General features: G+C 42.3%; 2 protein-coding genes across 2 annotated transcripts in view; both read right to left on the reverse strand.

Moving 5' to 3' along the window:
• Positions 1-488: 488 nt before the first annotated feature.
• man1b1b (mannosidase, alpha, class 1B, member 1b) lies at positions 489-10,702 on the reverse strand. The gene is made up of 14 exons (XM_042100937.1): positions 10,308-10,702; positions 9,396-9,553; positions 9,001-9,109; positions 8,757-8,875; positions 8,437-8,576; positions 8,021-8,133; positions 6,832-7,011; positions 6,478-6,626; positions 5,996-6,184; positions 4,929-5,119; positions 3,949-4,069; positions 3,456-3,650; positions 3,107-3,238; positions 489-2,897 (listed from the first exon to the last, which is right to left on the reverse strand). The coding sequence occupies exons 2-14, from the start codon at positions 9,495-9,497 to the stop codon at positions 2,679-2,681; spliced, it is 1,959 nt and encodes a 652-aa protein (XP_041956871.1). The 5' UTR covers positions 9,498-9,553; positions 10,308-10,702; the 3' UTR covers positions 489-2,678.
• Positions 10,703-11,765: 1,063 nt separating this feature from the next.
• The window catches only part of si:dkey-61l1.4 (collagen alpha-1(I) chain), a 47,823-nt gene continuing 45,270 nt past the window's right edge, over positions 11,766-14,318 (reverse strand). The window contains exons 67-68 of the mRNA XM_042100846.1: positions 13,962-14,144; positions 11,766-13,637 (exon numbers count right to left, since the gene is read on the reverse strand). Of these exons, the coding sequence (XP_041956780.1) occupies positions 13,482-13,637; positions 13,962-14,144 (339 nt within the window). The 3' untranslated portion in view covers positions 11,766-13,481. The remainder of the gene's footprint in view (positions 13,638-13,961; positions 14,145-14,318) is intronic.

Here is a 14,318-nt window from a genome sequence, read left to right on the forward strand (position 1 = left end):
ACAGAAAGCACCATAGAAACAACCCAGCGGTTAATACAAACTTTAAATCCACCATGACATTTTCTTCAGCTGAACAAAGAAAAATCTGAAGTAATTATATTTGGTGAAAAGGAGGATTGCTACTCTTCTTGACACAAAAGGTCTTAAAGCAAAGGATTGTGTGCACATAGGCCAGAGGTAACCAACAGAAAACTAAGAGAGCAACCCCATGACTGCATTAGATGCATTGTGTATAAGCCACAGGACAGTGTTTTATGTTTTAACTTAAGGAACCAAAACCATGTAGTAACTGCATCCATATTAATCGCATTACCTTATAGACCAATGAATCAGATCAGGGACAAATAAATATACCCCCCCCCCCCCCCCCCCCCCCGTGTATTAACCTCATAGTTGAAGAAATTTTGCAAAATCAATGTATAAACCTCGGTTAATAGTCTGGAAATTATGGTAAATGCAAATCCCAAATTTAAGAAACAACACCAGTGTAAGGGTTCATTTTTTTTATTAATTTCTTGACATTAAACATTTGATATGTACACAACTTCATCATACAAAGCTCATGGCATAAAAATACAAGACACCAAACTCTTTTTTCCCAGAGGCACAAACAACCTCATTATAAAGATACCAAATTACATTATTTACGATATGAGGGAAACTATTTATCTGGCAGACATTACAGCTGAGAGAGAGAAATGTTTCTTCCTTTAGGTCCTCTTTCCACAAATGAATTCTCTGGCAATCATTTGAAAATAAACAAGGTCCGGGCACATCTGGTTTCTGACTGATGAAAAGTATACTCGTCAGACTTGTACACTGTAGCCAGAGAGAAGGCAGACAAGAAGCCCTTAAATGTGTGTGATTTAGATTTCTTTCTCTCTTGATGTATCAAACAGTAAAAAAAGCACAGTGATTCCAACATTCAAAAGTATACCCAAGGGAAACGTTTTGACAGATACAGTATGTTTGAGTCAAATCTATTCTACCATTTCAGTGGTAATCAGTGGATTAGAGAAATACTTCAATTCTTCCTCGTGGTTGCTCCAAACTGGATATCTCCTTTAATTCACCATCCCTGTCTGGATTCATAAGGTTTTCCCATCCTGAATATTTATACCAAACAATTCATAAATCAGTCTGTTTTGATAAACTCTACAAGCAATCACCACATTTTTTAACACAGTCAAAATATACACACAACTTTTAACAATGGTTCCCATATGGATTATCATCCAATGCTGCTTAGAATTGTGTGAAAGGCACAAGTGTAAATCAGTCACGGGGATGTGGATATGGTCGAGTAGCTTAGCCTTTTACAGGTACAGCTGAAATAAATTAAACATAGTAAATCATACTCTGGGGACAGCTTAACAGCCACATAATGCTATATATGTAAACCTGATTCCCATTTTTATATCTTTAAAATCCATCAAATAGTTAACATATAAGACATTCAAAAACAAACAACCCTATTTAATAAAAATATCTCACCCCCTTGGAAAAAAACTCAAGAATGTGCTAGAAATGATTTTGGTGAGTGACATTATTTTTCCAGTCCTCATCTAGTAAGAACCTCAATGCTGAAATTCTAAATTCCAGTAAAGTAACACGCTTTGGCCCCCCCCCTTTGAAAACTACAGCACATTTAAATCACACAATACAGAAAGAAAGCAAATCATACTCCCTGTACGCTGCACAGAGAAGACAATCAAAAAGGAAATAGAACTCTTAGGTTGATATGGTCATTGAAACGAGTAACTCTAGTGGGGGGGGGGGGGGTATATACATACATATCACAACGGCACCAGTACTGAATTTAAGTAATCATAGGAATGGCAGTGAGGGTGAAATACATTACTCATTTCACAACTAAATTCATAACAGAAATAAATAGGTCTGTCACAATCAAAACAACTGCATTGCGGAATGTAAAATCAATACTGTATACTAAAACGAAATACCACAAATGGCCGCTACACCATTAGATGGATAAACAGACAAAAAAATACATAGACAGGCAACAACAGAGAAGCTCATTTAGGTTCACACAAATAAGATAGCAGCATATCCCTCATGATTGATGATGCTTAACTGGTGCATATAGACTTTGTGATGAAAACATGAAGACAGATTCACAGTAAAAAACAAACAAACACACATTTGGCTTACTATGGTTGTTTTAAGTCCGAGCCCATGTACTGAAGATGAAAAGCTGTAAAGGTATTGTGATTGGGTCGGCTTTCTACCTGACCGACACCTCTAGGAACCTCATGACTCTTCTACTCTGCCACTAACCTGATGCACCTGGATCAGCACTATGGGGAGAAGGAGGAATTGCAATCTGTTGCCTATAGCTACCGCTTCTCACTCAGGCCCAATGAAAACATGAGAAATTACAGACGACAGCGTGACACCACGCAACCATCCACAAGTGAACGTAGCACTTAGAACCGGTTGAAATACAATCGTTTCCTCAATATTTTTTTTATCTTTATCTATTACATGAGGAATTAATCCCAGAGAGAGAGAGAGAGAGGGAAAAAAACAATGCACCTTGTGAGAGACTACAGTTTCACAACAAGGGTATCAAAAGGAAACTAAAGCAAAACAGAGAAGCAGTCTGAGCCCTGAGATTGAGGTGTGTGAGAGTTTAAAGGACCCCACCCCACCGCGCGTCAAACGGTCTCGCCCGCCTCCTGAGGCCAGATAGGCAGAGGGTGGGCCTCGGTGTTGAAGACGTATTTGTCCAGGCTGATGAGGTCAGGGTTGTCTGAGAAGAGCAGGTAGAGGTACTTCAGCGTCTCTCCTAGGAAGAAGCTCTCCATCTTGTCCCGTGGACTTGGGTACTCAGGATCGCGAACGTTGTTTATGGAAGTGTAGCCACCTGTGGGAACCTTCATGGGACAGCCAAAAAATCCTCTCATCAAAACCCCATTCTTCACTTGGTCACAAGTATTTTACAGCAATAGCAAAACAAGCACGTAAACACTTGTTGGAACCGAGAATAGAAAAAAAAAAAAAAATCAATCATTCAACATGTCTGGTACAAGAATACACAGAAAAGTTTCTCAAAGCTTCGAAGTCAATTCAATGTTGAACTCACTCTTGTGTACTTGTTGAAGTTCTGGAGGATTTCCCATCCCCATCTCTGGTACTTCCTGTCCTTGGTGAACCTGTACAGGTAGAAGAGGCTCTCCACCGTCTCTGGACGCAAGAGGTTATGCCTGTCTGCAAGCTAATGAAGAAGCAAACACAGAACACTCTAACAGCAGGGAAACACATTACCCTAATGCTGCACTCTACATGAGACTGACTTAACATTTCTAGCACAGTCAAAGAAAAACATGTTTCCCAAAAGAAAAGTATGATACCCCTCCCTATATTGTAAAGCTGTCTAGATTGAATGACAAATACAGCTGTGGATGATAAATGTAGCTATGAATAGTCTCTACCTTCACATCGATGTCCGACGTGCTGCCTTGGTGCGTGTTGAAGTGGACGATCTCGGGGCTAAGGCCCGTCTCCATCTGGACGTACATCTGGTAGCAGCCCTCCATCAGCTGCTTGGCCAGCTCCAGGTGCTCCACCGGCAGGCCGTGGTGGTGGCCCAGCGCCAGCGTGCCCGGCAGGAAGCACACAAGATGGTCCTGATGAGAGAGAGAGAGAGAGATGGTGAAAGACAGAGATCAGTTTATACTATCAATTTAACACAAGCCATCCAGACTCATTTAAGGAGACAGTTACCTCCCTCCCTCATGCACAATTGTTCCCCAAACAGAACCACAGATGTCAGTGAGTGAGTGAAGAAGAGAGAGAGAGAGAGAGAGAGAGAGAGAGAGAGAGAGAATTGAAATAGAAGTCAGAAAAATCAATATTTAACATTGGCAAAGAACATTCCCGGCTGTAAAAATGTCAAAGGAGAGCTTCGCAAGACTCCTGACCAACCATTTTGGAGCTGAAGTGGCCGTGGGAAAGTTCCCCGACGAAGGCGAGGCCAGAGGGAGAGGAGTGGCCCAGCAGGTGCTTCTTCACCCCCTCCATCGCCTGCAGGTAGTCCTCCAGCAGCCTACAGGGACGTCACAACCAAACCAGACTGATCAAGTTTACAACATTTAGCACAAGCAAGAAATTATGGCTCATGAAAGGCAGTATGCTTTTGCTAACGCTTACATTTGCTACAAGTGCAGGGCAACAGAATGAAAATAAGTATAATATTAAAATGAATGAATACGAATATTAAAGTAGGCCTACTTGCTCAAAATGAAAAAGTAAAGCCTAGTATGACTGCCTGAATTCAACAAAACTGTCTGCAGCAGTCCTTTCAGAGATATTGCTATTTTTAATGTCTAAGGAGATGAACCAATGCAGCATGTTGACAGCTAGACATAGTTAAAAGCCACAGAGAAGCAGGCGGCAGCAAAATGGACAAAAGGTGAAAAATGCCCCCCCCCCCCAAAAAAAAACAGACAGGATGATGGCAGCTATGGCAAGATGAAAGCCTGACAAATAATCTACAGACCGTATCCAATCTGATGAGACTAAATTACAGGGAGAGCAAGCAGAAGGACATCAAACACAGTGACAGAGGAATTCAGACGCTCAATAACAATTAGAGCCCTCTCCATCGCGCTGTTGTATGCCATTCATTTCACACCCCAGTCTAAGCCTCTACAGCCCCCCTAATATACCCAGCAAATGCATCTTACCCAGGCAGACGTGTCTGGGGAGGCAGTCTATGTAACCATGACTGCCACTCTGCCCGATGCTTTCAGACAGATCAGTCAGCACATGGTGGGGTGGCCGCATTCGCAAGAGCACAGGCGAGGAGACGCTTCGCAAAAAAATGAGGCGGCGTCACCTCGAGCTAAGAGACGAACTAGAAGCTGACGGGAGGGGGGATGGGGTGTGGCGTCGTTTGGACTCACTCGGTTTCCTTCTTGCCGCCCTGGATCCACTGCTTGAGGAGGTACTCGTAGTAGCTGTCGGCGCGGGCGCCCAGCGTGAACACGCCCAGGTGGGTGAACTGCCCGTTGTTGGTGTTGATGAACATGGGCACCAGGCCGTCCTGCTTGCCCTCCAGCTTGTGCACCCGCTTCATGACCTCGTTCACAGCCATCTGGCAGCACAACACAACAGCAGCAACACATATCATTTACACAGCACTTTTCAAGGTGCCCAAAGCGCTTCACAGTGAAGGGGGAACCTCACTAAACTACTACCAATGTGTAGCACCCACCCGGATGATGCATGGCTGCCATTACGTGCCAGAACGCTCACCACACATCAGCTTTAGGTGGACAGTGAAGGAACATTTACACAGCATACAGACCAGCAACATGGGAGTAACTGTACGTACACACCGCCGCCGACTTGAGCTTCCAAAGTGTCAGGAAGTCATTCATTTTCAATGGAAGCCGGCTTCTCTCAGCTGCAAGAAGCGGCAAATCCGTCGTCGCGTTTTGGCCGTCTTGAACGACTTGAGCGTCAAGCAGAAAGTTGAAAGTCAGTCAACTTTATGGTAATGAGCTATGACGCGGTTCAGCGACCAACGACCAGCAACCAATCGAATAGACGGCCTTTAAATAAAGTGTTAAGATAGAACATGATCGAACGTAAAATGCGGTCACGTCAGAGCGGCCCAAAGCCTCCAAAGCTTCCCTGTACTTTTTTGACAAGCGTCCTTGACAGGGCGACCAGAGCTTCTTTGGAAGCTCAAGTCGGCGGCGGTGTGTACATACAGTTATATCACATTTCTTTTTAATAACAATTTTAACTGCTCAAGAATGAGATGCACTTCTCTTGTTTGAAACTTAACACTCTTACAGTATCTCAATAATTCATTTCTTAATCAACACATGACCAGTTACAATATGGGACTTTTATTTAACTGTAAACTTGTCCAATAAATCGACATTTGCATGGCAGGCACTGTAGACAAAAGGCTGAGAAGAGTTTAGGAATAACATCCATAAAGGTCCATTACACACTCTACCTGGTATCGTGAATCCTGGGTGACGTGACTCAATTCCCTGAACTCCAGCTGGATGCTGGTAACCTCGGCAACCGTGCTATCAGATGTCCAGCGGGGAGGGTGGGCTGTTCCTGCCCCGATGTTTACATCCGAGTATGGAATTTTGGAAGGTGTGTTGAATGCTGGCATCAACCTGGTTCCAATGTCAATCTGCAAAGGTGTTATGGCAGAGACAAGGTATCTCTCTCTCTCTCTCTCTCTCTCTCATATATTATATATATATATATATATATATATATATATATATATATATATATATATATACACACACACGTCTTCTCCATTCATTTTTTTTATGTCTTCACAGGAAGACAAACTTTCCTACCCTTGCCCTAAAAGTCTGCTGCAGACCCATGTATATCCCTGTCTCATTCTTAATAACATGTGGCACAGACACGGGAGTGGAGGGAACAGTAATAGCACTTGGCTGCCTCCTGACTCACAGCTTTTTCAAGGAACAGCGAGTCCCCCGTCAGATGGTACGTGCTGAGCAGGCCTCCCAGGATGCGAATGGTGCTCTCAAACAGATTAACGTCCACATTCTTGTTGAAGGAAAGCTCTGAAGCAATCCACTTCTTAGCTTCTTCAAATTCTACAAGAAGAAGCAGAAAAACAGTCTTTCATGCCAAAAATAACTTTCACTTTGCTCACCAAAAACAACTGTCATTTCCTTTCTAGTACAGCCATTCAGTAAACAGGAGTAAGTAAACCGACATCCTGCCTGCAAAAAACTGGCATCCTACCCTGCCAATCTAACAGCCAATCAAGTAACAATTTTGGGAAATGCTGTTTGTTACCTTCTTTTAGGTCCAAGATCCACATAGTGTCCAGTGAATCGATCAGGGTCAAGCCTAGGCCAAACCACTCTCCGTACGTCTTGGATAGTGGCTTCAGCTCGTCATGGCCCCAGGCAAAATCTTTGTATCCCTTCCAGGCATGCCTAAAGGCCTCCCTCACCGCCTCCAGTCGGACTGACTCTGAAACACAGACAGACCAGCCAGTGAGGGGCCAGTGGAAATACAGGACACATTCAGCTCTATTAATAACACAGTTACACTGCAAAACCACAGGACAAGCGAAGCACGTGCAGCTGAACTAAAGCAAAGCTTGACATTTTAACAAAACAATTTGATTTGATGGTAAAACCCTGAGGTTGTCACCGTTCACTGACTGTTCACAGTGCGATGAATTTGCACCCTGTGAATAAAGCCCAGTGTAGAAAGGGAGATGGGAAACAATGGGGGTTGTTTGTGTTCCTATTGGGACTGTAATAAACTTGACTTCCAGACATCTCCTGAACGCTGACAAACACAGGCTGCGGTATAGTGTGGGTTTAAAATCCCTGCACAGGGCGAGGTCCATCACAATAACTGAGTTCTGTTGTAAGACACAAAATCCGCTCATTATGCTGTTAATAAAACCTGTCTGAAAACAGAAAATATTCAGGGGAACAGCAAAGAAAAGTCCACGAGACAGAAGCACAATACTTTTTCATGCAAAGCCTCCATGCAAACTGAAAGGCGTGAAATGAACTAGCGTGCAGATTTAATTTAAGTCCATCTGTAATCCAGGAGTCACCCTTTGGCTTAATATATCCGTTATTACACAAAGTAAAGGCTGTATAAGCAGTAGACTAGCAAGAAGCCAATCATCAAACTGGTGCTTTTACAGTCACCTTAGCCTTCATACCTTTGAATCTTTTATGGTAGAGCACAGTTGCAAGCAGTGATACAGGATGAGGCATTTCTCAGGAGACAATGCCTCAAGGTATCAAACAGATCCATAGTGCAATTAAACTTAACCAATGAGAGTCTAGGACTCCTTAGCCCCATGGCACCTATTTGAGACACTGGCCTGGTCAGCAAAACCTTGAAGAAGAAGCTCTACTGTGGGAAGCTACCTGCCACCATACCTTAGTGTTTCCCCATTTATTCATCCTGAAACATGTCCTTTTTCATTAAGGTGTGAGCTGTAAGCAAGACTGACCTGGTTCCAAGAGGGATGTATTCTCTGCTTCAGCATCAGCCTTGTCTTTGTTCTCTTTCTCCTTAGCAGCAGGATCTGTCACTTGGTCCGCTTCAATCATGGCTCCACGCCAACTGCCAGATGAGATCAAAACGACGTGTTATACTCTTACCTTTATTAGAGCTGAGAATCAGAATTCTTCATCACAAGCATCACATATGTTGTGACACAACTAAGGAATCAGTAACCTGCTATGAATCTACTGGGAAACTAAGTATCCTTCGAACTCAGGGATTTTTTTTTTCAGTTCATCAGATCTGGCCTCCACTTTATTAACACAGCAAGCCCCCCAAGGCAGTGTTACTTGAACCAAAGGGAACAGTACTCAAGAGTACGCACACATTTTCCCAGGAGCCGACAGCCTTTCACAGTCTCACCTTACAACTGGTTTCCCATCCTCCTTCTCTGCATTCTTTGGCTCGGGTTTGCCTTCTGCCAGCAGGGCCGACGATGCGTTCCCCTTCTTCTGCTGGCGGTTCTGGAGCAGCGGTGGGCCTCGCTTGTGGGACGCCTTCCTCTGAAAGTCAAACGGGTGACAAAGAGAAGGGGGGTGTGTGAGGCTGGAGTGCGGCAGATGGAGAGCCGACATTAGTAACACTGAGACGCGTCCCCCCCCCGAGTCTGAGAAAAAGAAGGCCAGGCTGAAATGTAGGCTCCCGCCATCTCCTGCAACATTCATAAGCCGTGTCAAACTGACCTCAGAGGGCGGCTCTGGCAGAATGAGCCCAGGCGGTTTCGGAAGCTCCTGGGCGAAAGGCTTCGGGTCGCTGTCCTTCTTCAGCTCTCCTTCCTCCCTCAAAGCTCTGTCTGAGAACCCTGACAGCATGACATACGTGATGTAGAGGAAATGACATTATGTAATACGACGAACGTGAACTTAGCAAGTACAGGAGTTTATGTGGTGACTTTAATGATTTTATGATAATTCTTCACATACGCACCTCTCCAGTGTTCTGTTAGGGACGGGTATGTGGCAATGCCACAAATCAACACCAACACTGTTATGAAGAGGATCAAGCTGCGCTGTAAACGTGATAGCTGCTTCCATTTCTGGGTAGAACACATCAATTTGTCACATACAAATATGTCCTGTAAGTCTCACACACTGACAAACGGAGGCATCAAATATCTACCGCCCACACACACAAACAAACAAACATACCCTGACACACCTTTTCTTTTGTTTCTTTATTAATTTTTAGTCTATGGATGAGTACCCTTCACTGATGTTCAAGTCAGGGATTATAAACAATGAATGTGACAGTAAGGATCTGATAAGGTGCATGTTTTTTATCCCCATCATTGTAAGTATACAGGTGAGGAAGGCCGTACTCACTCTCCAGCACGACTGTCGCCGCCACTGCTTTCCATTGGTATAGCCTCTTCCCTGCTCGAGAAGGTTTAAGGATACCAATTCCTTTCTCGATGGCGAGAGCATCTCTCCACCCTTTCCAGGAAAATATCATACACACGGTCCCAAGCACGTCATGCGGGCTGGAAATGAGAGAAACCCAACAGATTTCAGAAGAGAACCACCCACCACGGAGGGTGGTACCTATCAGAGCAGTCTGACATCAGCCGTCATCTAGGACTACGTTAATGTTACAGGTTTTTATAAAAATGTATTCTGTCAAGTCAACATTCAAGCACAAAAGGAGTGATAGGTTGGCATAATGTCCATTCTCACTTAAACACGAAGGGGGAAAAAACGATGTTACTTGGTTAATCTTACTTAGTGTAGCTATGCTGGGCTGACACCAAAAGTAGCGATAGGTTATCGTAGCTAACTTGCTGATAAGACCATGCATAAAGTAACGTTAAATTGAGTTCTAGTCCTAAACAATTAGTTACTAAACTGGGTACACCAAATGTACGTTAGCTGAATGAAATGGAAGCTGTACATCCAAACCACTAACACTGTCAGCTACCAAAAACTTACGCCATAACTTCCAAGTTAGCCATCACATCCTGGCTAGCCCAACTTGTGTCATAGTCACGTCACTTAAAACTTAACGCTACCAACAATAACATACAATGATACACATAAAAAATGTGTTGAAGTAGTGGAACTGAGATAATTTAGTAACTCTGTTCTAAATTCACTGACATAATTTAACAATTGTTATCCTAGCTTGTTAGCCGCTAGCTAGCTAGCTTGGAAATCAAACTCCATTAAAAACAACATACCCTTTCAATCCTTAGCTTGCTTGCTAACGTTACAGCTAGCAATTTCAATAGACGACCTTACCTTCTCCGATGCTGAACAAGTCCTACCCTCACAGGTATCTTATATCAAAATAAATTCCACAGCTGCCCGTCAGACTCGTGCAGGATACAGTGGGTTAACAAAAAAACCTATGCATCTCTAAATGTTTTTGGCGTGAGCTAACGTTAACTCCTTGACAACTTCGTTAGCTAACATTAACGTTAAAACAATATTTTGTGAAAATCGACCCAATCCCTGTAGCGTCAACTCGAAAGAATTGCATTCTGCTTGTCATTGCAAGATGAAGATAAGACACTTTAGGGGTGAAAAAACCCCCAGATATGTTCCGTAAGATTGCCCTGTAAGATTCTGACACTTCAGCTAAGTTAACATTGCGATAGGCTACACTACACTACAGGTTGTGTCATCTCTGTACCATGTAATGCCAGTCTTGCTTCAAGACAACGCCCCCTCTGTTCACATTAAGGAAATGCCGTTCACACCAAAGATTCAAGACCAGAGGTTCACACATCTGTCTTACACAGACTGTATAGAACTATATACTATGGTCTCACATTTAGAGTGTTAGTATTAAGTGTTTTGTGACAAAAAAGATCCTGAAAAGTCATTCTTCATGACCAGTGACAGACCCCAGACCACAATGCAAGCTCAATTGAATCTCACTGACAATAGGCTATAGGCCCTTTGTGCTGAAAAAAAAGAAGGAAAAGAACATTTCTGATTCATTTCTTGCTCATGATGAAGTTTTTGTGGAGTTAACATAGAATCATCATGGAATTAAAGAAGGCTACTATTGTTCAATCTCAATCTATTTAAACTTTGAACACAGAATCAGTCAACAGATCCAATAAAACCAGTTCGACTGAGTCTGTGACTCCAGAGACCAACTAAAAGCCATATTCTTATCAGCCACCACAATGCTGTCCAACGGGGTGATACTGGTTTCCTGCTCTGTTTTCCGTTTTGCCACTGGCCTCTCTCTTGGCCTCCCTCGCTGCTCTCTGAGGCAGTGATGGCCTTAGATATGTTGTAACAATGGAAGGTGTGATGTACCTCAGGAAGAGGTCTACGGGTAAAAGCTGAGGGTAGATAAATAGAGGAGGTGACCTCGAAGTAGTAAGGCACGTAGCCCTCTAAAGGCATTAACGTAGAGATGCCATTATTCCTCATGTATGAGATTAACGTGTCCCATGTGTTCAACTTTTTTCTCTGTCTCATTTCAGTTAATTGTGTGTGTGTGTTTATGTGTAACATACTGCCTGTCACAAACAAGTCCAATTTCCACTAGGATCGCAGGCTCACTGAAAACTCAGTAGGTGGGAGATATTCATATTCATATATATATATATATATATATAAACTTTCATCCACACAGCTCGGTGTGGATTAATTGGCAGTTCAGGGGGAACAGGTGTAAGATCAGTGTCGATCATCGATCATTTTGACAATGGAAAAAAAACGGAGTTGGACTGTGGCCTGTAACTTAAAGTATTGAGTAGTTTGTTTATTTGAAATATGTACATACAATTTGCACAATCATCCTGACAAGAGGCAATAAATGGCATGTAAGTGCATGATAGTTTGAAAAGGTCTCTTGTCATTTCGTACAAATCTTATGAAACAAAATGTGGTGACCTGATTATAGCTATGAAACATGTAAGCACTCTGCACTCTGTGTGGTCCAAACAAATAATGAAGACCACAGTTTTTGTTGTTGTTGTTGTTCTGTCACCATTTTGTTTACACTCGGCATAGCCTACCAATTAATTTGAACATTTTAAGGTAATATTGCAGATGTTGCTTATTAAAACACAAAACATAATGCAGAGAAGAGAGGGAGAATGTGTTATCAGAAGGCACCACACCCCACAACTGACACTTCTTGACAGGTTCTAAAGTGTTATTTAACCTTGAAAGTGCTAAGCATACGAACAGAGAGAGGATAATAAATCAAAAGCCTGGACCTGTAACACCCTGTAAACATCTTGATGGTGAAAATGATTCATCAGCTGAGTTTTTTTTAATATATATTACTATACAAAAAATTGTAATAAGATGAAATCTGGCAGTTATTGAGTTTAGGGAATGGTATGATATCTATTTCAATGACCAAAATGACCACACCATAAATTACAGTAAGGTTAAAAAAATATAACCAATATACATCTACAGTAAGAAAATGAACAGAACAAAACAAATACAGAAGAAACAGCATTGTCTCAGCCAGCTAAGGCAACCACATCAATGTATACTTCATGCAAAACTTTAGGGGCACTATATTCCATCCAAAATCTGGGTCTGATCCATCAGCATTGGGAATCAGTCTAAGTCGAATGCCATAGTAAGACACATAACACAAGTTCATACTAGCTAGGTAGGTAAGTAGTGGAAAATCATAGATTATGTCATTATGACAGAAAGATATGTTTCCCTAAGTGATGACAAGGTGTGCATGATATAATTGACAATGCCATGTGCACAGACAGACACCTGAAAAATACAAATGATCAGTCTGTTTCAGTTAATTATGCATCCTGGCAATATCAATGAGATTTTTAATTGCAGTCCCATATCAAAGTAAGTAGCACTTTGAGCACTGGCATGTCAAAGGTTTGTGTACAATGATTGTTGAGAAATCAACTAATTCAAAATAACGGGTAAATGTTGGAAGTTGGTGGTGAGGTTTCATATTGTTTATCAAAGTTAGCAGTGTCTCTAATTTAGAGCACATTGTTAGAGAGATCTGACACTGATTTGTCCACAGTCTTCTGGTCATGAACATACCTGATGTAAAAAAAAAAAGAAGTAAATCCAGCACTTGAAAGTACAAATAATCTTTACACAATCTAGGCAAAAGAATCATACACATAACCAACATATATAAATAAGCACCAGTATCAAGTTTCTAAAGCCTTTGTAAACAAAACATAATGTGATAATCTGCTTAAACCAAAATGTAACTGCCATGTGAAAAGGTGGACAAAGAGTTTATGATGTTCAACGGCAATTTCTTGCTGATACACTAGATTTCCTGGTCCCCGACAGCACAAAGTAGAGTACAAAACATCCTTGTCCTGGTCGTTGCCCTTTCATTTTCAGCTTTCCCCCAAATCCGCCTCTCCTTTGCTTGAGGGCCAAATGAAAAGCACTCCTAAGATCAGCTGTCCTCCAGGCTGAGCATATATGCAATTGGTCCTAACTGAAGCAAACAGGCCCAACAGTGAAGCTAAACTCTTCAGTGAGGTCACTGTTGCCAAACAAAGCCACGTCTCTGATTGGTAGAAGATCCAGGTCGTTGGTCTCAAACTGGAACACAGACTCCCGGGATCCAAGGTCGAACGCTGTACCAGGCTGCCAGAAGAATGAGGGAAATGGGAAATTAAAGCTGCAGTCAGTGTGCTTCTAGATCTAGAGTAATGACATATTTCTGAAGGATGATAGATTGTCCCTGTCTCTTCTCTGTATATTGATATTTTTCTAGTGTGTTTTTATGCAGAGGTCAGAAATGAAAGGGAACCCAGAAATGTAACACACATCAAATACATCAAAATGGCACTAAAAGATCAATCCTTTAAAGTTGCATTTTATTTTTATAACAATAAGGCGTATGGTTCTTTTAAAAAAAAAAAAACATAGATACTGGTGGGAAAGATAAGTAAGTTTCAACACACATACCATACAATCACGTAATGTGCCCACAAAACTTTGCCTCCTTGTGTCAGCGAGGAATTTAATCTCCCTCTCTGTTGGTCCTTGCCTGCTGCCGGGCTGGCAGGTGAAGGTTATGTTCTGGCTGGCCAGGTTGCTGTTGAGTCTAAGGAACCTCATCTGCACCACGCTGCTCTCTGCGTACTCAAACTACCACAGGGCAAAGAGACGATTGGGTTACAGATATCAGAGAAGAGTTCAGAATAATCAAACGGAAGGTAGACACGGGCAAAAAAAACCCTCTTGGTCGACAAAGTTACAGCACTTGAAGGCATATATAAAATGTATTACTGCAGTGCTGGGCTCAGTAACCTTTGTCCAAGA

This window comes from Alosa sapidissima, chromosome 8, assembly GCF_018492685.1.
Source record: "Alosa sapidissima isolate fAloSap1 chromosome 8, fAloSap1.pri, whole genome shotgun sequence".
Classification (NCBI taxonomy): Eukaryota; Metazoa; Chordata; class Actinopteri; order Clupeiformes; family Clupeidae; genus Alosa; species Alosa sapidissima.

Bases quoted from the DNA above. Each gene is read 5' to 3' on its own strand.
- man1b1b (XM_042100937.1), bottom strand. From the start codon at position 9,497: ATGCTCTCGCCATCGAGAAAGGAATTGGTATCCTTAAACCTTCTCGAG. The intron at 6,185-6,477 runs GTGAGTCAGGAG...ACACCTTTGCAG, and splicing joins CGCTGTTCCTTGAAAAAGCT to ATTGACATTGGAACCAGGTT. The intron at 3,651-3,948 runs GTTGGTCAGGAG...CTCTCTCATCAG, and splicing joins GCCACTTCAGCTCCAAAATG to GACCATCTTGTGTGCTTCCT.